This window comes from Nomascus leucogenys, chromosome 6 (genome assembly GCF_006542625.1).
Source record: "Nomascus leucogenys isolate Asia chromosome 6, Asia_NLE_v1, whole genome shotgun sequence".
NCBI lineage: Eukaryota > Metazoa > Chordata > Mammalia > Primates > Hylobatidae > Nomascus > Nomascus leucogenys.
This window is the reverse complement of record NC_044386.1, coordinates 85,014,434-85,040,944: the sequence shown is the minus strand read 5'-3', so window position 1 is coordinate 85,040,944 and position 26,511 is coordinate 85,014,434. Positions and strand designations below refer to the sequence as shown.

At 38.9% G+C, this 26,511-nt stretch overlaps 1 protein-coding gene and 1 pseudogene across 1 annotated transcript in view; both read left to right on the top strand.

Moving 5' to 3' along the window:
- The window catches only part of DENND4A (DENN domain containing 4A), a 138,119-nt gene that overhangs the window by 16,816 nt on the left and 94,792 nt on the right, over positions 1-26,511 (top strand). The window contains exons 2-4 of the mRNA XM_003267112.4: positions 16,216-16,294; positions 21,144-21,476; positions 24,997-25,246. Coding sequence (XP_003267160.2) covers positions 21,166-21,476; positions 24,997-25,246 — 561 coding nt within the window. The 5' untranslated portion in view covers positions 16,216-16,294; positions 21,144-21,165. The remainder of the gene's footprint in view (positions 1-16,215; positions 16,295-21,143; positions 21,477-24,996; positions 25,247-26,511) is intronic.
- LOC105739921 lies at positions 4,896-7,117 on the top strand (annotated as a pseudogene).

The window sequence follows — 26,511 nt, the reverse complement described above, 5'->3', positions numbered from 1 at the left end:
TAGCTGGGATTACAGGCACATGCCACCATGGCCGGCTCATTTTTGTATTTTTAGTAGAGATGGGGTTTCACTATGTTGTCCAGGCTGGCTTCGAACTCCTGGCCTCAAGTGATCCTCCTGCCTCGGCCTTCCAACGTGCTGGGATTACAGGCCACCGTGCCCCGCCCCATGCAGCTATTTTCTTACTACCCTGGGGTAGCATGATTTCTCTGAGTCTTCCTGCTTTTCCACTTCATTTTTCTTACTTTGCATGTTGTCTTTCACCACTGCACATGGCTGGACATGTCTTCTAACTCTTAAATTCATATATTCGCTCGTGGTTCTGTGATTTCATTCTGAACCTCTGGAAGAAAATTGAGTTTGAAGCAGGTATCTCTGTCTGGTCTAATCAGCTGTGGCCGATGAAGCCAAAGGTTCATAAAACATGGCTTTCAGGCCCGATTTTTATGGAAGGGGAATGATACAGGGCATACAATTCTCAGAGGATAGATGTGTAGGTAAATAGACTTTCTAAAAGGTGGTGGATACAAAGGGATACTTAATGATTAAGAAAATTATGATTTTTATGAAATAAAAAAGATACTGCTCAGTGGCTTCATATATAGTAGGAAACTTAAAATTATTTCATCCCCAATCTATACATGATTATTGTGAAGACTAAAAATGTCTCCCTTTTTTTAAGTAAAAAACAATGGAGGTGATTAGCTTCTGCATACAGAATTGGAAGTTTGAGTCATATTATTTTATGAGCATATGTGTATGATGATATATACCTTCTTTAACCTAATATTAATACCATTAATACATCACATCATTCTTTATTTAGCAAACATTTATTGACTGCCTCTTCTCTGCCAGGGAGTGTGCTAAAACAGATATTTACAGAGATGGGGGTGTAACATTGCTTACTCTCAGTGCATAATCTAGTTGAGAAGAATAGATGTTCAAAGAAATAATTAGAGTATTAATGGGATAATCATAGTAGAGATATATACAAGATACTCTAGAATCATACGAAAAGAGAATGACAGTCTCTCATGGAGAAAACAGGGAGGAAGGCTTCGAAGAACAGATCTCCAGTATTACATAGCAGTTGACCATTGGAATAGAGATATTCTGATAGGAGGAACTGAATTTGCAAAGGTGGCATGGAGTTGTGTAAAGGGGGAAACTGTAAATGGTTCAGTATGACTGAAGTGAATTTTTACCCCATTTAACTTAATGAAAATTAAACTAAAACTTTTTTCATCCCTGTCCTTCACACAGTAGTAATGATTGCCTTTTTCAAGAGGCAGTTGTACATTGTAGAATACTCAAATCACTTTTTGTTATATAATTTTGATGTCATTTTGGGAATTGGGAATGAGATGTCACTGATCATTTGCTTTCAGATTCCTTTATTGCATTTTTTTTTTTTTTTTTTTTTGAGGAGTCTTGCACTGTCACCCAGGCTGGAGTGCAGTGGCGTGATCTTGGCTCACTGCAACCTTCACCTCCCAGGTTCGAGTGATTCTTTTGCCTCAGCCTCCCAAGTAGCTGGGATTACAGGCATGCATCACCACACCCGGCTAATTTTTGTATTTTTAGTAGAGACAGGGTTTCTCCATGTTGGCCAGGCTGGTCTTGAACTCTTGACCTCAGGTGATCTGCCTGCCTCAGCCTCCCAAAGTGCTGTGATTACAGGCGTGAGCCACCATGCCTGGCCTCTTTTCTTTTCTTTTTGAGGCAGGGTGTCGCTGTGTCCCCAGGCTGGAGTGCAGTGGTGTGATCATAGCTCACTATAGCCTTGACCTCCGGGGCTCAAGCAAACCTCCCACCTCAGCCCCCTGAGTAGCTGGGACCACAGGCATGAGCAATCATGCCCAGCTAATTAAAAAATTTTTTTTGTAGAGATGGGGTCTCAAATTTTTCTAATAGTGGTTGGTTTGTTAGTTTACTTTTATGGTAGTTTTTCCTGTATAAGCCTGGACCTTCATGCAGTGGATGACTGAAAATGGTAGAGCTTATAAAGCTTATGAAGTGCATATTTTTTATTAAAGTAAACATATGGGCTGTGTGTGGTGGCTACTTGGGAGGCTGAGGCAGGAGGATTGCTTGAGCCAAGGAGTTCGAAGTTAAGGCGAGCTATAATTGTGCCACTACATTCCAGCCTGGGTAACAGAGTGAAACTGTGTCTCTTAAAAAAAAAAAAAAGTAAACATATGTAAAACTATTAAGTATCCATAAAAATGTTTTTTAAAAAAGCAAAAATAATACATTGTATAAGCCTAATGTAATTTTAAAACATAATCTCTAAAATCAATGTCATTCTGAAATTTTATAATTTTAGAGAAAATAGCATATATAGGTTATTTTATAAAACAGTTTATTTTTATTTTTATTTTATTTTTTTGAGACAGGGTCTTACTTTGCTGCCCAGGCTGGAGTGCAGTGGCACGATCTCAGCTCACTCAGCAACCTCTGCCTCCCAGGTTCAAACGATTCTCCTGTCTCAGCCTCCCAAGTAGCTGGGATTACAGGTGCACACCACCATGCCTGGCTAATTTTTTTATTTTTTATTTTAATTTTTTTGAGATGGAGTTTCGCTCTTGTTGCCCAGGCTGGAGTGCAGTGGCTTAATCTGGGCTCACTGCAACCTCCACCTCCCAGGTTCAAGCTATTCTCCTGCCTCAGCCTTCTGAGTAGCTGAGATTACAGGCATGCGCCACCACACTTGGCTAATTTTGTATTTTTAGTAGAGACTGGGTTTCTCCATGTTGGTCAGGCTGGTCTCAAATTCCTGACCTCAGGTGAGCCACCCTCCTTGGCCTCCCAAAGTGCTGGGATTACAGGCATGAGCCACTGTGCCTGGCCAATTTTTTTATTTTTAGTAGAGACAGGGTTTCATCATGTTGGCCAAGCTGGTCTCGAACTCCTGACCTCAAGTGATCCGCCAACCTTGGCCTCCAAAGTGCTGGGATTACAGGCATGAGCCACCACGCCCAGCCAATAAAACATTTCATATCAGTATTTTTCTTCATAAAATTGTACCTACTGTTAAGCAAAACCAGTGTGGGCAGTTGGCAGAATGCCTTGTGCTTCACTACCCTGATTACAGTTGATTAACACCTTTACTTCTCTTTTCAATTCCTTTATCCACTCATTCATGATTCCTCCTCCACCCCATTAAAAATAACCAACCAAAAACAAATAAACAAAAAAACCCCTAAAAAGCCCAGGTTGACTGTTCTGAGAAGTGACTGAGATGAGAAGGAGAGAAGGAAAGTAGTTTTAGCCAGATTTGTGGAGGCGACAGCAGTGGTATGTGTATGTTTGAAGCATGAGGTTTGTGCTAAAAGCGACAAAAGTGACCAGTCTTCCTTTTGTCACTTTTATCTTTCAAATATGTTTCCCTCTAACTTTATCGAGGTATATTCAAATATACTTTTGATACTGTCCAGGAAGGAAATGATGAGTAAAGAAAAGGTGATATCCCTTGTGCTTGTTCCTCCTTTCATGTGGAATCCCCTTCCATCTCTTCTCTATCACCTACTGATATTTCAGAATTTAGATGGTGTCTTTCTTTTTTGACTCCTCAGGCCTAAGCTGTGTGTCCTTCTTGTGCTTCCTGTGATTACTCCTGTTATAGACTTATCACGTATTATATTGCTTGTTTTCTTGTCTGCCTTCTCTATTAAACCCCTGTAAGGCAGGGTCATGTCTCATTTGTCGTTGTGTTTTAGTGCCTGGTTCTCCAGACCCTGGCACATGGTAGAGGTACCATTTTAGGATTTTTGGTTGCAAATGACAGAAATTAATTCTGGTTAGCTGAACCAAAAGAAAAGGAATTTACTGGAAGCATATTGGTTGGCTTACAGAAATGACTAGAAGACTAGAGAACCAGACTCAGAGAACAAATATGAAACAAACCTCAGGGCTAGACCATAGCCAAAGTTATGCCATATGCTTTTCCTGTTGAACACACCGTTGATGCCACTGGATGCCATTGCTGGAGCATTGCCACTAGGTGCTGTATATCACTGCTCTAAGAATGATTTTCTTTTTTGCTTAGAAACAATAGAAATTGATTTCCCACGGTTCTCAAGGCTGGAGGTCCGAGATCAGGGTGCCAGCAAGGTCAGGTTCTGCTGAGGGTCCACTTTTGGGTGGCAGACTGCTGACTTTGTGTATCCTCACATGGTGGAAACAGCCCTGAGAATGAATCGAATGAATCTTTTTTTTTTTTTTTCTTGAGATGGAGTCTTGCTCTGTCACCCAGGCTGGAGTGCAGTGGCACGATCTCGGCTCACTGCAAGCTCCGCCTCCCAGGTTCACGCCATTCTCCTGCCTCAGCCTCTCCGAGTAGCTGGGACTACAGGCGCCCGCCACCACGCCCGGCTAATTTTTTGTATTTTTGGTAGAGACAGGGTTTCACCGTGGTCTCGATCCCCTGACCTTGTTATCCACCCGCCTCGGCCTCCCAAAGTGCTGGGATTACAAGTGTGAGCCACCGCGCCCGGCCAGAGAATGAATCTTAAACTGTTTTTGCTACTTTAGCTCTAGATTCAAATTCTGCATGAGTGCATATAATTGACCAATCTATGTGCTTGGTCCCTAAATAGGGAGAGCAAATATCAGGTCTTTTTTTTTTTTTTTTTTGAGACGGAGTCTCATTCTGTCGCCCAGGCTGGAGTGCAGTGGCGCGATCTCAGCTCACTGCAACCTCCGCCTCCCAGGTTCAAGCGATTCTCCTGCCTCAGCCTCCTGAGTAGCTGGGATTACAGGCGGGTGCCACCATGCCCAGCTAATTTTTGTATTTTTAGTAGAGACAGGGTTTCACCATATTGGTCAGGCTGGTCTCAAACTCCTGACCTCATGATCTGCCCGCCTTGGCCTCCCAAAGTGCTGGGATTACAGGTATGAGCCACCATGCCTGGCCAAATATCTGGTCTTTTTCCGCTTTCATGATTGGTTCGGACATCCAGCCTTTTTTATAAGATACATACAGTGGCAGATTTTCTAAACATAGAAAGGGAGTTCAAATGCTACATGGTCAAAAATAAAACTGATACATGTCCATTTCAATATTCAGTAAATATTTGTCAGATGAGTGAATGAGAGAATCGGAGTCATGATTTCCTATCTCTAGACCTTTAAATCACCAAACATTGAAGTGATAATTGTGTTGCTAATGTAATTGAAAATAAAATCGAAGGAGCAAGCTATGGAGGGGAACAGGGATGAGGCTGAGAAATGTGTTGAGATCGCCCGGGAGGCCCTGAACGCCGGCAGCTGTGAGAAGGCCCAGCGCTTCCTGCAGAAGGAGGAGAAGCGCTACCCACTGCCCTCGGCCAGCGCATAAACAAATGTAAAAATTACTATGAAGTACTTGGAGTTACGAAAGATGCTGGTGATGGAGATTTGAAAAAAGCTTATAGAAAGCTTGCTTTGAAGTTTCATCCAGACAAAAACCATGCACCTAGAGCAACAGATGCTTTTAAAAAGATTGGAAATGCTTATGCTGTTTTAAGTAATCCAGAAAAGCGAAAACAGTATGACCTCACGGGCAATGAAGAACAAGCATGTAACCACCAAAACAATGGCAGATTTAATTTCCATAGAGGTTGTGAGGCTGATATAACTCCAGAAGACTTGTTTAATATATTTTTTGGGGGTGGATTTCCTTCAGGTAGTGTACATTCTTTTTCAAGTGGAAGAGCTGGTTATAGCCAACAACATCAGCATCGACATAGTGGACATGAAAGAGAAGAGGAAAGAGGAGATGAAGGTTTTTCTGTGTTTATCCAGCTGATGCCCATAATTATATTGATCCTCGTGTCATTAAGCCAGTTGATGGTCTCTAATCCTCCTTATTCCTTATATCCCAGATATGTAACAGGACAAACTATTAAAATGCAGACAGAAAACTTGGGTGTTTTTTATTATGTCAGCAAAGACTTTAAAAATGAATATAAAGGAATGTTATTACAAAAGGCAGAAAAGAGTGTGGAGGAAGATTATGTGACTAATATTCGAAATAACTGCTGGTAAGAAAGACAACAAAAAACAGATATGCAGTATGCAGCAAAAGTATACTGTTGTGATCGACTCCGAAGGAAGGCAGATGCCTTGAGCATGGACAGCTGTAAAGAATTAGAGCGGCTTACCAGTCTTTATAAAGGAGGATGAACTGGAATTTTTATTTATACCTTTTAGCGTGCTCTTTATTTTTTCTGTAAGTTTAGTTTCATCATGAGAGATGAAGGAAAAGATCTGATACTGAAAACTAAACTGAATAGTTGGTTTCTGAAATCTTGGACTGTTTATGACCTACTGGCTCTTTTAAATACTAACTGAAAACTAAAATGGAATATTTTAGTTACGCTTCTACAATTATTTTCATTTTAAAAGCTTACATGATTCCTAACTAAAATGTCTTGAGAAAGGATTATCACACCTGTAGCAATTTCCAGTTTTAGTAATTCTCCATTTTTTCCCTTGTCATGTAAATATTTATGGAATGATCATTTCGTGTACATACAGGTTGCTGCTTTTTTATTTAAATTCTTTTAGTGTTTTGCTCCATGAGACAGTTTAAATTGATGGAATAAATGTTACATGACACATTTACGTTTTCCTTATCAAGGTGGCAAATATGTGGACGTTAAACAGTGAAACTTTTTCAAAAAGAAAAAACAAAAACTTTAACTTTGTGTAAAATCTTATAGTATTATCAGCTTAGAGGGACTTGATATTTTTAATATTGCCATTATATTCCAAAATATATATTGAGATAAATGAACTGATGTAGAATATCATTTTGCTAGTTTTATGAATTACGATATATATACATGCCTAGAAATGAAATGCTATACTGATAGATTTTAAAGAAAATATGAGGAAATGGCTATAAATATTAAACTAAAAGAGTCTTCAACAGTAAAGTGTAGTTATGTCATTTACGATTCCAGTACTTTAAAGGCCACCAAATTTTGATGTGTATGTCCTTGAAGGGCTGCTAAAATTTATGACGAGGACTCACATTTTCCCCCATAGGAATTTGCAGTTTCTTGGTGATCATTTAAGCAGGATCCAAAGAAGTTCTTCTACAAATAAGTAATAAGAAAAATGATGGCCAGGCGCGGTGGCTCACGCTTGTAATCCCAGCACTTTGGGAGGCCGAGGCGGGCGGATCAGGAGGTCAGGAGATCGAGACCACAGTGAAACCCCGTCGCTACTAAAATACAAAAAAATTAGCCGGGCATGGTGGCGGGCACTTGTAGTCCCAGCTACTCGGAGAGGCTGAGGCAGGAGAATGGTGTGAACCCCAGGAGGTGGAGCTTGCAGTGAGCTGAGATTGCGCCACTGCACTCCAGCCTGGGCGACAAAGCGAGACTCCGTCTCAAAAAAAAAAAAAAAAAAAAAAAAAAAAAAAAAGAAAAATGAGTACTAAAATACAGCTTTGTGCCTTTTAACCCTATGCCAACTCCTAAACACATAAGTAGATTACAGTATACTTATCTGATCAGAGCATGATCTGTTTGGCCACATACAAGTGTAAGCAGAAATAGAGCAGCAGGTAAAATAGTAACTTAAAGCAAGTCATCCTTTAAAAATTCTGAGCTAAAATCTATTCACCATTGAGTAACTGAATTAATCCTATAGGAATAAGCTCCTTGTAAGTAATTCCATATTATGAATTAGAAAAAAAAAACAGCTGGAAATTGAAGTTTTTGGTGCCTGTATACTGAATATGAAACTATTTGATTTCTAGTCTTCTGTGTTTAGCAGTTGTAATATTTTAATGAATTTGCTTCGTACTCGGTTAATGGAACATAAACATATCTTTGGTACTTCTTTGTGAGTGAGAGAATGCTAGATAGGGTGGCTTTGTTCTTTGTTTAAATTTTTTTTCTGAATGTAGTTAATTTATGGCATCTGTTGAATAAAACTGCTAAAATGAAAAAAAAAATCAATACCAAACCATAAAATAAGCAAAAGATAAGCAAACTCAGCAAATTTCTGGTTTTTTAAAATGACGAGTACCTCATTAAGTGATTTACATCAAATTATTTGAATTGAATTTATACTTTTTTTGGTCCCTTATTTTGAAATACCCAAGCCATGAGCTTATTTGCGTATCTGATAATCTAATGCTGGATAGAACCAGGATTTTAATTTGGCTGAAGTGATTTCAGAGCATGTAGCTGCTATACCTTACTACGTTTTATAGTTTTCATATAGTTGTATTCAGCAATGAATTAAAACAGGAACAACAAATTATTTTAGAGAGCTCAGTCAGAGGAATGTTTATGTTTGTGGAGGAAAAAAGGTTTTTATTTATTTCTAAGCCATCTTACTCACCAAATATAAGGTCTTACTATAACAACTTTGGAAAACAGTTTGGCATTACCTACCACAGTTGAATGTGTGTGTGTGTGTGTGTGTGTGTGTGTGTGTGTACGTGTGTGTGTGTACCTTATATGCTAGGAATTTCATTCTTAGCTATTTTTTTAAAAATCTATGCGTTTTTATATGCATCAAAACTCATAATAGTTTATATCTGACTTTGTAATCATTTATAACAGCCTCACATTGGAAACCAGCCAAATGTCAATTAACAATACAATGGATACATAAAATTGTGGGGTTTTTTTTTTTTGAGACAGAGTTTTGCTCTTGTTGCCCAGGCTAGAGTGCGGTGGTACGATCTCAGATCACTGCAACCTCCGCCTCCAGGGTTCAAGCAATTCTCCTGTCTCAGCCACCCGAGGAGCTGGGATTACAGGCGCCCACCACCATGTCCGGCTATTTTTTTTTTTTTTTTTTTTTGTATTTTTTAGTAGAGACAGGGTTTCACTCTGTTGGCCAGGCTTTTTTTGTATTTTTTAGTAGAGACAGGGTTTCACTATGTTGGCCAGGCTTGTCCTAAACTCCAAACCTCAGGTAGTCCACCTGCCTCTGCCTCCCAAAGTGCTGGGGATTACAGGTATGAGCCACTGAGCCCGGCAAAATTGTGTATTCTTAAAATAAAAAACTATACAGAAATGAAAATGAACAAACTGCTATATATGACTATGGCCAAATCTCAAAAAGCATTGTAGAATGAAAAAAGCTAGACCAAAATAATGCACACTTTATATGTCCTTCCATGTTCCATTTATGTAAAAGTTCAGAAATAGAAAAAAACTAATCTACTGTTAGCATTCAAGATAGTGGTTCTCTTTGGGAAGGTTGGAAGGGGCTTCCTGTTACTGTTAATGTACTATTTCTCGACCTGCGAGGTGTTTGTAATGGGTGATGTGTTTATTTTGTGATAATTCCTGGAGTTGTACATTTTCTGTATGTGTGTTATACTTTAAAAAGTAAAAAAAACAAAACAAAACAAAAAACAGGCTAGGTGTAGTAGCTCATGCTTGTTATCCCAACACTTTGGGATGCCAGCACGGGCAGATCACTTGAGCCCAGGAGTTCAAGACCAGGAGTTCGAGACCAGCCTGGGCAACATGGCAAAACCGCATCTCTACCCAAAAAAAAAAAAAGAAAAGAAAAGAAAAATTAGCCAGACGTGGTGGTGTGCGCTTGCAGTCCAAAGCTACTTAGGAGGCTGAGGTCTCCAGGTGAGCCATGATTGTGCCACTACACTCCACACTGATTTGAGTTTTGCTGAAACCAGTGGTTACATATTTCTCTCTGGAAGGAAGTGGGGTAAGAGCACCTCAGATACGGAGAACTGATTTCATCACATTTTTCATTTCATGGTACACTTTTGTGACTAACCTGTATGAAGCCCTGCTTTATTTTATTCTCCTTTATCTCTCGTCTTCACTCCAGTTCCCTTTCCCTCACAGTTATCCATTTGAATATGTCTAATATGTCATCCTGAATGTCTTTGAAAACTATCATACTAACTTTAATATATATGTTTTAAGTTTATATAAATGCTATTTTGCTGTAGATTCCTTTCTGCTGATTACTGTTTTCATTCAACACTAAATTTAAATAATGCATTCGTGTTTCTATGTTTACATCTATTCTTTTACTTCTGACTGTCCCATGGTACTCGATAATGGTATCACTTGCATTTTAAAAATTATTCCTGATTGGATTACAGGTGGTTCATGCCTGTAATCCCAGCATTTTGTGCGAGCCAAGGTAGGAGAATTGCTTGGCCCAGGAGTTTGAGGCTGCAATGAGCTATAATTGCACCACTGCACTCCAGCCTGGGTGACAGAATGAGACTTTATCCCAAATAAATAAATAATCATTCATTTAACAGATATTCACCATATACTATTTGCCAGGTACTGTTCTAGGTGCTGGTTATGCAGCAGTGAATAAAACAAAAATCTGTACCCTCATGGAACTTACAATCTTGTGGAAAGAGAGAGAATAAATAAGTAAGACATACGGTATGTTAGACAGGCAAGCTGGTCAATTTTTATGCCTCAGTTTGTTCAATTATAATAAAGGTACTTGAAACAAAATCTCCAAGGACCTTCCTAGCTCTAAAATCCCATGATTCTATGGTGTTTTAACTTTCTCATTTTTTTCTACTGTGCTGACCTCATCCATTTAATAAATATTTACACACCTACCATGTGTTTATAACTGCTATGCATGTGAGAGAATCAAAAGAAGTAGAGCACAAAGTTTCTGCCTTTGAATTGTTTATAGTCGGTCTGGAAACAAGAGGTATCTGTATATTAACACTGTTATTTCCAGTCTGTTCTTAATTCTGTCTAGAACAGATCCATATTCTCAAGGGAATAGCAGCTACTTCAGCTGCAACCTAATTTCTGGGTGAGGGACAGGGTTGCCCCTGAACACAGTATAAGACTCCTTTTTTTTAATGTTCTTATATATGTAGGAATCCTCACTGTAGTTCTGTAGCATTATTTTATGTTGTCCACTTATTTTCAGTCTGGAACTTAGCCAGGATAGGAAAATTTATCTCAGAATTTAGTAGATTGGTTTTCACTGGGATTTAATGGATGATCAGTCTCTGCCCTCCTTATCTTTCGTGTGCCTATATATGTCTGTGTGTAGTATCCCTCACTGTCTGCTGGGGATCAGTTCCAGGACCACCTGTGGATTCCAAAATCCACTCAAGCCCCGCAGTTGCCTGTTCAGAACTTGTGGATACAAAAAGTTGGCCTTCTATTTTTGCAGCTTTCGTGTCCCACAATACCATATTTTTGATCCAAGTTGGTTGCAGATGCAAAATTGCCCATACTGAGGTCTGACATATTTATTGCAAAAAAAAGAAAACCGTGCGTAACTGGAACTGCACAGTTCAAATCAGTGTTGTTCAAGAGTCAACTGTATTTGTATGTTTGTTTGTTTGTTTGTTTTGTGCAGTGGCGCGATCTCGGCTCACTGCAAGCTCCACCTCCCGCGTTCACGCCATTCTCCTGCCTCAGCCTCCGGAGTAGCTGGGACTATAGGCACTCGCCACCGCGCCCGGCTAATTTTTTGTATTTTTAGTAGAGACGGGGTTTCGCCGTGGTCTCGATCTCCTGACCTCGTGATCCACCCGCCTTGGCCTTCCAAAGTGCTGGGATTACAGGCGTGAGCCACCGCGCCCGGCCTGTATGTTTGTTTAATTATGTTCAAGTATAATGTTCTGGATGCCTGAGTAAATGTGACCAACAACAAGGCTTTCAACACGCCAAATAAGCTTATACTTTGTGCTTTGGTTTGTTTCTGCATCTATTTTGTAAGAAAGTATTGTTTTTGGAAATATATCTTTGCATTTCATTGGCTGTGTGTACTTTGTGATAAAAATACACCACTCCACAGGGATTAGGGATAGTGGGGTGAAGCGGGGAGGGCAGTGTGTGCCCTTATAAAAGGGCAACACTAGGGGCCCTTGTGATGGAACTGCGCTGCATCTTGTTTTTGGTAATGGATACATGGTTTTATGCACATGGTGACAAAACTGTGCTTATAAAGGGCAATACCAGGGATCCTTGTAATGGAACTGTACTGTATCTTGATTTGGGTGATGGATATGTTGTATTATGCACATGTGATAAAACTGCATAGAACTAAACACACACACAGATGAATACAAATAAAACTGGGGAAATCAGGATGAGATAGGTGAATTGTATCAATGTCAGTAATACAGCTGTGCTATAGTTTTGCAAGATGTTACCATTTGAAGAAAACGAGGTGAAAGGTATACCAGATCTCTATTATTTCTTTCAACTGAATGTGAATCTACAATTATCTCAAACTAAAAGTTTCAATTAAAAATAACAATTTAAAGAAGTCTGTGTTAAAAGATAATGGCTTAGCACATGTAGCTGCAGGAAGCACATTCATATATCACTTTGTGGAGCATGACTTTCATTTACAATCAAAGGATGCTCTGCTAAATAGCTTTTATAAATTTTCTATTCCAGGTTTTCTTGTGCATGTATAGAAAGTAAGGCAATAGCTGTGATGTGTTATCTTCATTAGCAGAAGAAGAACTTTGCAAACACTTAAGTGATGCCAGTTTTGTATCAGTTTCGTCTTCTGTGTCAAATAGAAAATCGGTTAATTCTAATAATGGTTCTTTTTTTCGTACAATTCATGGAATAAAATTAAAGTTTTTGGAAATTCATTCATCAGAATGGAAATATTTGATATTATTGTGAATACTAATGTGAATTCAACATCAAAGAAAATGTTACTTTTTTTTTTCTTTGAGACAGGGTCTTGCTCTGTCACCCAGGCTGGAGTGCAGTGGTGCCATCATGGCTCACTGCAGCCTCAACCTCCTGGGCTCAAGCAGTCCTCCGACCTTAGCCTTCCAAGTAGCTGGGACTATAGTGCACACTACCACACCCAGCAAATTTTTAAAATTTTTGTACAGGTGGGGGTCTCACTGTGTTGCCCAGGCTGGTCTCAAACTCCTGACTCAAGAGATCCTTCTGCCTCGGTCTCCCAGAGTGCTGGGATTACAGGCATGGGCCCCTGTGCCTGGCCACTTTTTTTTTTTTTAATTTCTGTTTAAAATTAAATTTAATTATTGTTTTTTTTTTGAGACAGAGTCTCGCTGTATTGCCCAGGTTGGAGTGCAGGGGCACGATCTCTGCTCACTGCAACCTCCACCTCCAGGGTTCAAGCAGTTCTCATGTCTCAGCCTCCCGAGTAGCTGGAATTACAGCTACATGCCTCCATGCCCAGCTAATTTTTGTATTTTTAGTAGAGACGGGGTTTCGCCCTGTTGGCTAGGCTGGTCTCAAACCCCTGATCTCAAGTGATCCTCCCGCCTCCGCCTCCCAAAGTGCTGGGATTATAGGCGTGAGCTACCATGCTCAGCTGATTTTATTTTTTTGTCCAGATGAGGTCTTGCTGTGTTGCCCAGGCTGGTCTTGAACTCCTGGTCTCAAGTGATTTTTCTGCCTTGACCTCCCAAAGTGTTAGGATTATAGATATGAGCCATTGCACCTGGCCTGTTTTTAGAATAATGATACAAATATTAAGTTTAATGGGGCAGAGTTATGGTCAAAACAGTGTTCTTACTATATTAAGAAACTCAATGTAGCAGAAAATATATTTGAAATTGGTTGTAGCACATTCATAATTCATAATTACATCTAAATAAGTCTGGTATTCTACCAATAAAATAACTGTAATTTTCAAAATTTACAAGTATTTCTATATACATACAGTATTTTTACTAGAAATTTTTGTGACAACTGATGTTGAATTTTTAAAAATGTTTCAGCAAGTCAGTATTTACATTGTTTCATTGCCACCTGTCAGCAATAACATTTTAGAGATATTTGAAAAGTACGTTTACCATTCCATATTTACTCCCTGAAATTTTTTCAGGGAACTTTTGGCATCCTCATTTTAAAAATACATATATCTATCCTGACAATATTTAGCAGTTCAAAAGGTAATGAGATTATGAATATATTATTTTGCTTTCATTCTTTTCACCCTCCATTTCAAGACACTATCGAATTTTTTTTTTTTTTTTTTTTTTTTTTTTTTTTAGGCAATGTCTTGCTTGGTCACCCAGGCTGGCTGGAGTGCAGTGGTGTGAACAAGGCTCACTGCAGCCTCGACCTCCTGGGCTCAAGCAATCCCCCCATCTCAGCCCCACCAAGGAGCTAGGACTATAGGACTGTACCACCACGCCTGGCTACTTTTGGTATTTTTTTGTAGAGACAGGATTTTGCCATGTCTCAAACTCCTGAGCTCAAGTGATCCACACGCCTCGACCTCCCAAAGTGCTGGGATTATAGATGTGAGCCACTGTACATGGTATTTATTAAATTCTTGACTCAGTTTATGCCCTTACCCCCTTCTCTTCCACTTCTCATAGACACACACATGTCAAGGACTTAACCAAGTTAGATGAATCTTGTGTCTGGGTGTAGCTGCTCCTATTTCCTGGTTGTTAGTAGATATTCCATGTTGGTTAAAGCTGTGGTTTCTTCCTCTTGAGGTGCTTATGATTTCTGTGCTGCAGCTTGTTTCCCCGCAGAAACTGTTGACTCTTACTGAAACTCCTTTTGTGTGTGAATGTGTGCAGTGTTAAAGCTAACCTATAGTGCTTGGTACAGTACAGTTGGTCTGGCTCTTAAGACTTTGTCAGTGGCATCATCTTTCCATCTAGCGTTTAAAATGACTCATAATTACGAGTTACTAAATTACTTAATTTAACAAAATTTGATATTGGCATATTGAATTCCATAATATGACATTGCTTATTCTCTTGTTCAGAAGACTTTGGTTCCTTGGTGAGATTTGATATAAATGATTCTATGTAAGTACATTTGCCCCTTGGTATCCTCCATGGATTAGTTCCAGGATACCCCTAACCTCCACCCGATGGATACCAAAATCCACATATACTTAAGCCCCTTACGTAAAATGGTGTGGTATTTGCATATAATCTACACACATCCTCCTGTATACTTTAAATCACTTCTAGATTATTTATAATACCTAATTCAATTAAATGCTATATAAATAGTTATACCAAATTATTTTGTTAAATTTATATTACATTTTTTGTTGTATCATTCATTCATTCATGCATTCATTGGAGATAGAGCTTTACTCTGCTACCCAGGCTGGAGCGCAGTGGTGTGATCAGGGCTCATTGCAGCCTCAGCTTCCTGGGCTCAAGTGATTCTCATGCCTCAGTCTCCTGAGTAGCTGAGGCTACAGGCACGTGCCACCCTGCCTGGCACTAACTTTCTTTTTTTTTTTTAGAGGGGGGGTCTCACTATATTGCCCAGGCTGGCTTTGAACTCTTGGGTTCAAGCAATCCTCCTGCCTTGGCTCTCAAAGTGCTGGGATTACAGACATGAGCCACTGAGCCCAGTCTGTTATTTTTATTGTTTTTGAAAAACATCTTTTCGGTCCATGTGCAGTGGCTCATGCCTGTAATCCCAGCACTTTGGGAGGCCGAGGCAGGCAGATCACCTGAGGTTGGGAGTTCGAGACCAGCCTGACCAATATGGAGAAACCCAGTCTCTACTGAAAATACAAAATTAGCTGGGCATGGTGGCACATGCCTGTAATCCCGGCTACTCGGGAGGCTGAGGCAGGAGAATCTCTTGAACCCGGGAGGTGGAGGTTGTGGTGAGCCGAGATCGAGCCACTGCACTCCAGCCTGGGCAACAAGAGCAAAACTCTTGTCTCAAAAACAACAACAACAACAAAAAACATCTTTTCAATCCATGGTATGGATGTGGAACTCATGGATATGGAAGTCTGACTGTAGTATCTTTGAAATTTGTAATAAAGGGAAAGTACTTTTGTGTATTGACTTCTTTGAAACTTTTTTTTATATGGAAGTTACTTGAGTCTATATTTGAATTATGTTAAATGTATACATTTTTCCCCTGTGATTGAGGCTCTGTACACAGTGCCCCAGAAATAGGCATGTTGTTCTTTCTCACACTCTTTGCCCTGTACACATTTCCTCTTTTGTACCCTTATTTATTCTTCTTGCTTTCTTTTTCTCCCCCTTATCTGCTAGTTTTTTCTTTTTTTCCTCATTGCCTCTCTTCAGCATGTTTTGTTTTTAAAGTATGTGTTTATTCTTTACTGAAATCTTGTTTTTAAAAATTGCTTATTGGCTCTTAACCATAAGAAAACAATAAATGCAATCAGTTTAGTAATTATCACTGTTAACAGAACTTAAGTATCCACAGGCATATTGGGGGAAATACTTGATTAGAATGAATTTAAGTCCAATTCTTACTCTTTTCAATACAGTTATTTCTCAAACTCTGAGGCTGTGGAGTTCACACATTGAAATCTGTCATCTTTTTCAGAGAGAAACTTTCGGTAATGTGTAAGTAGTTTTTGGCTTTCATTTTGATTTGTTTCAGTTAGCTATTTTCTGTGTTAAACACAGTGAAACCTTAGTTTTCCAGAAGTCTTAATAATTTGGAATATATTCTCCAGATAATAATTATGGATAACAAATGATACAAAGTAATTTATGGAAAGATGTCTCAAGATATGCCTTGGATCACTATTAATTCAACACCATTTATTAGAGACAAAATCTTCAATGTAAAGAATACGGTTCCTTTTTAGTAGTTATTTCTTGTGTTCTATTGTAAATGAGTTCAAATTATTAAATTTTGTGAAAAATACCCAAAAGAGCTAATGAAAAGGAATTTTATTTCCGAGGATATGGTGGTAGTTCTCAAAAAAACTTATTAAATATATGTTTTCATGATAATACTATATCTCTTCTCTTTCCCTTTTTTTTTTTTTTTTTGAGACAGAGCCTCCCTCTGTTGCCCAGGCTGGAGTGCAGTGGCGTTGATCTTGGCCCATTGCAACCTCTGCCTTCAGCGTTCAGGTGATTCTTGTTCCTCAGCCCCTCGAGTAGCTGGGATCATAGGCATGCACCATCATGCCTGGCTAATTTTTGTATTTTTGGTAGAAACGAGGTTTCACCATGTTGGCCAGGCTGGTCTTGAACTCCCGACCTCAAGTGATCTGCCCATCTCGGCCTCCCAAAGTGCTGGGATTACAGGCATGAGCCACTCTGCCCGGCCTCTTACCCTTCTTACTACGTAGCAAGACATAAAACTATTTTATGCAATAGTGACTATCCGCTTTAGTTTGCCTGCTTTAGTTTGTTTATTTATTTATTTATTATTTTGAGACAGAGTCTCGCTCTTGCCCAGGCTGGAGTGCAGTGGCGTGATCTCAGCTCACTGCAATCTCCGCCTCCCAAGTTCAAGCAATTTTCCTGCCTTAGCCTCCTGAGTAGCTGGGATTACAGGCATGCACCACCATGCCCCACTAATTTTTTGTATTTTAAGTAGAGACGGGGTTTCACCGTGTTGGCCAGCCTGGTCTCGAACTCCTGACCTCAAGTGATCTGCCCGCCTTGGCCTTCCAAAGTGCTGGGATTACAGGCATGAGCCACCACGCCTGGCCATGCTTTAGTTTAAATAACATAAAGTTAGTGTCCAGGAAAAAGGAGGATGTTTTAGTTTCTTCATTATGATGGAATGAAAATACTTTACCAGAGTAATTTTTAAGGTTATGTGTATTTAGAGCTTATATTATAAAATTCATGCACACGTGAAAGCACATAAAGGCTGATATAACCTTTGACCTAATAATTCTATTTCAATAAATGTATCCTGAAGAAATACTAGAGTTGTATCCAGAGGTTTATCAAGATTATTCATTGTACCCTTTAAAAAAAAATTAGCAAAATAAGTAGAAGTAATAAATGATCTACAGTAAGCACATAGGTCAAAAATGGTATATCCATAAAATAAAATACTATGCAGCCCTTTAAAAATTGTTTTCAAAGACTAATGAACTGGAGAAAAAAAGTTAAACACCAAAGTGCTTTTGTTATTCTGCAACTTTCTTAAATAAATAGATGGTCAATTGGGTAAAACTGCTCTTTTTTTGGAGCACTTGTATGCAATGAGCTGAGGGTGATGAGTCAGCATTTAACAGCCTTCTCAAAAGAACAGGTTGTTAGCACTTTCTTTTTAAGTGTCCATCTAGGAGGCATTTCTGAAAAGGTTAAGCCCTTTATTATATGTAGAAATCCTATATGTAAGGAAATTACTGCATAGGTGCCATTAGTTTGTAAATAAAACAAGTAGAAACATTTAATCCTTCTTTAGTCCCATTTTTTTTTTTTTCCTTTTTTTTCCAGATGGAGTCTCGCTCAGTCACCCAGGCTGGAGTGCAGTGGCGCGATCTCGGCTTACTCCAACCTCTACCTCCTGGGTTCAAGCAATTCTCCTGCCTCAGCCTCCCAAGTAGCTGGGACTACAGGCACATGCCACTACACCCAGCTAATTTTTGTTATTTTTAGTAGAAATGGGGTTTCACCATATTGGCCAGGCTGGTCTTGAACTCCTGACCTTGTGATCTGCCCGCCTCGTCCTCCCAAAGTGCTGGGATTACAGGCGTGAGCCACCTTGCCCGGCCTAGTCTCATTTTTAAAGAAAATAGTGGGAATACTTAGAGTATATTTGAGCGATGAATACAGATTCCAAGAAATGTGTCATGAATTCTGAAAACGGATGACATTAGCAATATAGAAAATTAAATGAGTTTTGGGATTTTGATGAAAAATGTTAATAATTATATTATAAACAAGTATATACTACATAAGAATATCTTTGCCCTGTGATTTTATGGTCTACAAGGGAGGGTTGTTTACTATAAACTAGCATTTTCTTAGGGTTGTTTCTAGTTGTTAAGTGGGAAAATGTGGTTCATTGTTCAAATAGGCTTGGGAATCCTGAGTTAAGCAAAGTTTATCTGCTACCTTTATCAAAAGACTGCTGAGGATTTAGTATTTTTATATATATAGTAAGTATCCAAAGAGACCTATAGTGTGTATACCTAATTTATTTGTCCATGGAATCTTTTCTTAGTACTTATTGGAACTGTGTCTAACATAAAACAAACTCTGGGAAATTGTTTTAGATTAAACTTTTTTCCTCTAATAGTGGTATATAAATAATGACGGTACTATGGAATGTATTCTCCTAGTTAAAGAAACAAATAGGTTGGGTATGGTGGCTCACGCCTGTAATCCCAACACTTTGGGAGGCTGAGGTGGGAGAATCTCTTGAGCCCAGGAATTTAAGACCAGCCTGGGCAACAAAATGAGACTCTATCTCTACAACAAAAACAAACCAGCCAGGCGTGGTGGTGCACACCTGTGGTCCCAGCTGCACGGGAGGCTGAGGCAGGAGGATTGCTTGAGCCCAGGTGGTCAAGGCTGCAGTGAGCCATGTTTGTACTACTCCATTTCAGCCTGGGCAACAGAGCGAGACCCTGTCTCAAAAATAAATAAATACATAAAATTAAGTGATACCAGACAACCTAAGGAGACTGCAAATATGTGATAGATTCTATTTTGTGTATTTTTTCTTTGAATCTGTTGTAAGCATGCGTTACTGTTATACTCTCTTACCTACTTTTATTATTTGAAATTCTTCTCTTTGATATATCTGCTGAGACTTACTTCTGGTAGATTTTTGTGTGTGTGTTTTTGTAGTTTTTGGAACAGGAACTTGTCTTCCACTGGGCTTTCTTTGTGGAAAACCTGGGTTGAGACTGTACCCTCAAGAACTGTTTTACTTTTCAAGGGGTATCACTAGCTTGGGAACACTTTTTTTTTTTCCTTTTTGAGACAGAGTTTTGCTCTTGTTGCCCAGGCTGGAGTGCAGTGGTGCGATCTCAGCTCACCACAACCTCTTCCTCCTGGGTTCAAGCGATTCTCCTGCCTCAGCCTCCCGAGTAGCTGGGATTACAGGCATGTGTCACCACGCCTGGCTAATTTTGTATTTTTAGTAGAGATGGGGTTTCTCCATGTTGGTCAGGTTAGTCTCGAACTCCTGACCTCAGGTAATCTGCCCGCCTTGGCCTCCCAAAATGCTGGGATTACAGGCATGAGCCACCGCACTCGGCCAACCTGAGAGCGCTTTTATTATTAATTTCTTTGTTTGTAGTTTCCTGGGACCATCCATATGGTTTAAGTTCAAACCCCAAACCCAAGTGTGAATAGGCCTATTGTTACGAATTCTCAGAGGAGACTCCCCCGCTACCCTCCCTACAACTTTATTATCTCCCTGTGTCAGTGGATAGGTCTTATAAATCCACTCTTTGGCTAGGAGTATAGTCCTTTGAAACTCGACTTTATACAGGTGGCTGAGTTCCAATTCTCTATCTATGTGGTCTGAAGTGCTTATCTCCCATGCTTTTAATGCCTTCTAAAACACAAACCGGATCAGGTGCAGTGGCTTAGGCCTGTAATCCCAGCACTTTGGTAGACTGAGATGGGAGGATCACTTGACCCCAGGAGTTCAAGACCAGCCTGGCAACATAGTGAGACCCCCCCCCCCCCCCCCCGCATCTCAGAAGAATAAAACAAAATAAACACACAAGCCTCTTCATTATTGAGGAGATCAGTAAATTTCCCCACTCAGTGGTAGTTTACAGGCTGCATTCTGACTTTTGGTTTCTTCAGTGTTTTGGGGACCTAGGAATTTCCCTTACGTTCTTACAATTCTGTGTAAGATTTATATTTAAAAGCGTTTATTGAATGACCGTGCATTTATTTATTTATTTGAGATGGAGTTTCACTCTTTTTGCCCAGGCTGGAGTGCAGTGGTCCGATCTCGGCTCACTGCAAACTCTGCTTCCCGGGTTCAAGCGATTCTCCTGCCTCAGCCTCCTGATTAGCTGGGATTACAGGCACCTGCCACCACACCGAGCTAATTTTTGGTATTTTTAGTAGAGACAGGGTTTCACCATGTTGGCCAGGCTGGTCTCAAACTCCTGACCTCAGGTTATCCACCCGCCTCGGCCTCCCAAAGTGCTGGGATTACAGGCATGAGCCACTGCACCTGGCCAGACTGTGCATTTAAAAAGATCTCTTTTTGTTGTCTGCTTAGGTAATGTAGGTTTCCATATTGCCAAAATTGGGAATTCATCCATTACTTTTATAATAAAAGATTGCTAAAGATGTTTTTATTGTTAAAAAAATTCTTTTTACATATAAGTTAAATATATAATGCTACTGTGTTTATCAAGGAGCTAGCACTCTTTTTGTAGTTTTTTGTTCTTATTTGCACACAAACCACTTATATTTATTTTGCTTATTATAGGGGAGTACTAGTCTTTTACTTTCCTTTTAGATGTAACCTTCTGTAATGGAAGATGATTGAAGACAAGGGGCCTCATGTTGCTGACTACTTTGTTGTAGCAGGATTAACTGATGTTTCAAAGCCTCTAGAAGAAGAAATTCACTTCAATGATGCTTGTCATAAAGTAGCTAAACCAAAAGAACCTATTACAGATGTTTCAGTTATTATCAAATCTCTTGGGGAGGAAGTCCCACGGGATTATGTCTGTATTGATGTTACCCCAACTGGATTGTCAGCTGATCTTAATAATGGAAGTCTTGTGGGGCCACAGATTTACCTTTGCTATAGAAGAGGAAGAGATAAGCCTCCACTTACAGATCTGGGGTAAGTATTTTTTTAAATGACTTACTGTTATTGATCCAAATAATATGCCTTGTAGATTTTGAGATTAACTGTTCATTTTGGTCATTAATAGATGTATAGCAGATTTAGAAAAATAGACAAGTTTGTATTCAGAAACCTGTATTCTCTCCCTGTTTCCTTTTGTCTCTTTTTATCCTGCAGTTCCCAGCAGTCTTACCTTGCCTGGGTTTCTTTCTGTTAGAGGCAGGGGAGAGAATTTGAAAAACATTTGCAGGAAAGTACTAGAAAATTAAAGTATTATTCTGATTGGAAAATTTTTGATTATTTTTAAAGTATGAAAAAAGGCTTTTAAGCATGTTATAATGATCAGTATAGATGGATTTTTTTTTCTTTTTAAAGGGACAAGGTCAATCTCTATCACCCAGCTGGAGTGCAGTGGCATGATCATAGCTCACTACAGCCTCAAACTCCTGGCCTCAAGTGATCCTCCTGCCCCAGCCTCCTGAGTAGCTGGGACTATAGATACACACCATCACACCTGGCTAGTTGTTAATTTTTTTGTAGAGACAGGGTCTTGCTATGTGCCCAGGCTAGTCTCAAACTCCTGGCCTCAAGTGATCTTCCTGCCTTGGCCTCCCAAAGTAGTGGGATTACAGATGTGAGCCACCACACCCAGCCCCATTATAGATGGATTGTTAACTCTGTGTATCAAAGAAGGATATTGGGGTAAATTAGAGCTTTACTTAGGGTGCTTTATTATTGAGATATAATTCGTATACCATACAGCCACTCATTTATTTAAAGTGTACAATTCAATAGTTTTTAGTATTTTCAGAGTTTTGCAACCATCACCACAATAAATTCTATGACATTTTTATCATGCCAAAAAGAAACCCTGTACTCGTTAGTTGCTACCCAATTTCCTAACTCACTTAGCCTTTGGCTACTTTCTGTCTTTATGGATTTGCCTATTTTGCACATTTCATATAAATGGAATCATACTATATATATGATCTTTTTTGACTGACTTCTTTCATTTAGCATAATGTTTTCAAGGTTCATCCATGTTATAGTATGTGTCAGTACTTTATTCCATTTTATAACTGAATAATATTCCATCATATGAGTATACCACAGTTTATTCATCTGTTGATGGATGTTTGAGACTTTTCCACTTTTTGGCTATTATAAATAATATTGCCATGAATATTCATGTGCAAGTTTTTATGTGGACATATATTTTCATTTTTTATGTGTATATACCTAGGAGTGACATTGCTGGGTCATAATGGTAATTCCATGTTCAACCTTTTAAGGAACTGCCAGACTGCTAAGCAGCTGTACCATATTGCATTCCCACTTGCGGTACATGAGGGTTCCAATTTCTCCATGTCCTAGTCAGCATTTCATATTATTTTGGTTATTGCTGTCCCAGCAGGTGTGAGATGGTATCTCATATGGTATTGATTTGCATTCACTTGATGGCTAATGATGTTGAGCATCTTTTTAAGTGCTTACTGACAAGTTTGTATATCTTTGGAGAAATGTCTATTCAGATCCTTTCCCCATTTTTAATTTGGTTGTCTTTTTGTTTGTTGAGCTGTAAGAGTTCCTAATATATTCTAGATAAAGCCCCTTACCAGTTAAATGATTTACAAATATTTTCTGTAGGTTCTTTTTACTTTCTTTATGGAATCCTTTGAAGCCAAAATGTTTAGATTTTATAGCTGACTATAAGGCTCAGAGAGGTTAAGTAACTGCTTACAGAACTACAGCTAGTAACAGGTGGTAGGAATTTGAATTTAGATTGTCTGACTTCTCTGTGTGTAGGTGCCTTTTTTAAGTTAAAAAAAAGCAAAACAAGATCAAAAGAAGGAAGAATAAGCACTTAAGCTAACATTAGGATTCACGCAGTTGCTATGATTAAACATCAAATTTAACTGTAAATTTTCAAAATGTTGAGATGATTTTTTTTTTAAATTTGTTGATGGCCAGGAAAAAAAAGTGAAATTAAAACTTATATTAGAAATAATTTGGCCGGGCACAGTGGCTCATGCCTGTAATCCTAGCCCTTTGGGAGGCCTAGGTGGGTAGATCAACTGAGGTCAGGCGTTCGAGATCAGCTTGACCAACATGGCAAAACCCTGTCTCTACTAAAAATACAAACTTAGTCTGGTGTAGTGGTGCGTGCCTGTAATCTCAGCTACTTGGGAGGCTGAGGCAGGATACTTGCTCGAACCCAGGAGGCGGAGGTTGCAGTGAGTGAAGATCATGCCATTGCACTCCAGCCTGGGCAACAAAAGCGAAACTCCATCTCAAAAAAAAAAAAAGAAAAAGAAAGAATTTGATCAGTTTTTGTCATTATATTTTATTTGTACAGTGGATTTTATATGAGAGAATATTGATTGATGATGAAGACATTGCTTGTTACAAGTCTTATAGCAAATGCAAAAACGCATTTAATTTATAGCTTTATAGCAAATGCAAAAACGTATTTAATTTGTAGCTAGGCACGGTGGCTTATACCTGTAATCCCAACACTTTGGGAGGCCGAGGCAGGCAGATAACTTGAGGTCAGGAGTTCGAGACCAGCCTGGCCAACATGGTGAAACTTTGTCTCTACTAAAAATACAAAAATTAGTCGGGTGTGGTGCCACACGCCTGTAATCCCAGCTACTCGGGAGGCCGAGGCTGGAGAGTCGCTTGAACCTGGGAGGCAGAGGTTGCAGTGAGCCGAGATCACAACACTGCACTCCAGCCTGGGTGACAGAGTGAGATCCAAGACTGTCTCAAAAAAACCCTATATAGCTTATTTTATTTTTATTTTTTTACTAGTGCCAAGGACTTGGCATTAAAGTACAAATCAATGAATTCAGTGAGGGAATAAACTAATATTATTTAAGCACTATGCTTTTTAGTGTTCCTAAGTGCTTAAGTATAGAAAACTTAATGAATGGATGCCAGGTCCACCCTGTACTAAAAGCCTATGATTTTACCCCAATAAAGAGAAAATAAAAGCCTAGTGCCTCACCCAGACTTTTGATTAAGGATGGATTTGAAGTTACATTCTCTTAGCCTAAAACTGTCTCTTAAAGCCAAGGAAAGTATTGGAGATAAAATTGCGTAAGCAGACTCTACACAGTTGGGCAAGTAACCTTTTGTAAAATTTTAACTTTGGCCAAAATGCCCAGTTGCTTTTTCTAAAGAAGGTGCTTGTTTTAGAGACAAAAAATAAATTAATAACTATATTAAATGATGTGCCAAAACAGGTACCTTCACATTTAATTGTGCCTTTCTCTGGTTTATATCAACAAACACAATGATTTGTCAGAATTTTTCCTTAAAACAAAAGTTTTTGGTGGGGAAAAAGAGTTATTCTTTAATGCATACAAGACCGTGCATTTCAAAATTGCAGTAAGATTGGAATATTTTTACCACACTACTACATTTAAGGATCAGTTGATAATGCCTGAGAATATTACTTTTCATATGTAAAGTGCTTTGTGTATTTGTGTATTTATTTTTAAAAATTTATTTTTAGGGTTTTATATGACTGGAAAGAAAGATTGAAACAGGGTTGTGAAATTATTCAGAGTACTCCCTATGGGCGCCCCGCAAATATTAGTGGGAGTACGTCATCACAAAGAATTTATATCACTTACCGAAGAGCCTCTGAAAACACGACTCAGAATACGTTGGCTGTCACTGACATATGTATTATTATACCCAGTAAAGGAGAAAGCCCACCACACACGTTCTGCAAAGTCGACAAGAATCTCAATAACAGTATGGTAAGTGACTTACTTGCACTGATAACATTAACCACTGATGAAAAGAGCATAATTTTAAATACATCTTTTTTTTTTTTTTGGAAAACAGCATAGTGTAATTACAGAATTGAAAAATGTGTTTTTAAAGATACTAGATATTTTACTTTTTGGAAAGTACTTTGGTTGTACTTTCAAAAGAAACTATGCAAAGTACTTTTTTCTAAATTAAAAAAATAATTCCCCCCACCCCTCCTGCCCACTACAAAAGCAACGAGTATCTTTCCACTTGTGACTAGATCCCACACCTCAACGGGACTAGATCCCACATCTCAATTTACCTATTTGAGGACATGGCTTTAGCAGTCCTCCCTACTTTTTTGTAAATCGTTGGTTTTTCCCTCCCTATTTCCTCCAACATGCAAATATTTCTTGTCTTTGCAAAACTTCTTGATCTCATATTCCTCTGCTTTCATTGCTGCATTTCATTATCCTCTACAGTAAAAGTTCTAAAAAGAGTTGAGTATATTCTTCCTCATTCCTCACTTTGGTCTTTCCAGTCAGTCTTTTGTCTCCATCACTCCATCAAGATTTCTCTTGTTGTCATATCCAGAGATCAATTCTTTATTTTAATTTTTCAGCAGGTTTCTACATAAATGGTTACTTCTTCCTTCTTGAAACAGTGCAATGAAGAAGAAATATATTCTCTTCTTAGGTACTCTCTTGCTTTTTCCTTTTACCTCACCAGTCATTCCCTTTCTGCCTTTGCTGATTCCTTTTCATCTCCCCATCCCTACACAATGGAGTGCCTCATGGTTCAGTCCTCAAACCATTTATCTTCACCACGTAAACATACTCCTTTGGTGATCTAATCATTTAAATACAGGCCACGTGTGGATGACTTCTAAATTTGTCTAATCTGGACTTCTCTAATTCATCATCCCTTCTTGAATATCTTATCTAATGAAGCATCTCAAATTTAATATGTCCAAAACTGAACTCCTGATGTTTCTCTCCAAACCTGCTTATAGTCTTCCTTATCTAGCAAATGGAAATTCCATTCTTCTAGTAACTCACACTGAAAAAACTTGCAGTAAACTTAACCTTTATCTTCTCCTCATTCAGTTCTTCTGTAAACTCTGTTAACTATAATTTCAAAATATATCTGGAACATGGCCACTTCACAACGCCTCTTTTGCCATAACCCTAGTCTAAGCCATAATTGTCTCTTAATGGGATTATTGCAGTAGTGTCCTAATCCAGGGGTCAGGCAAATTTTTTCTTTAAAG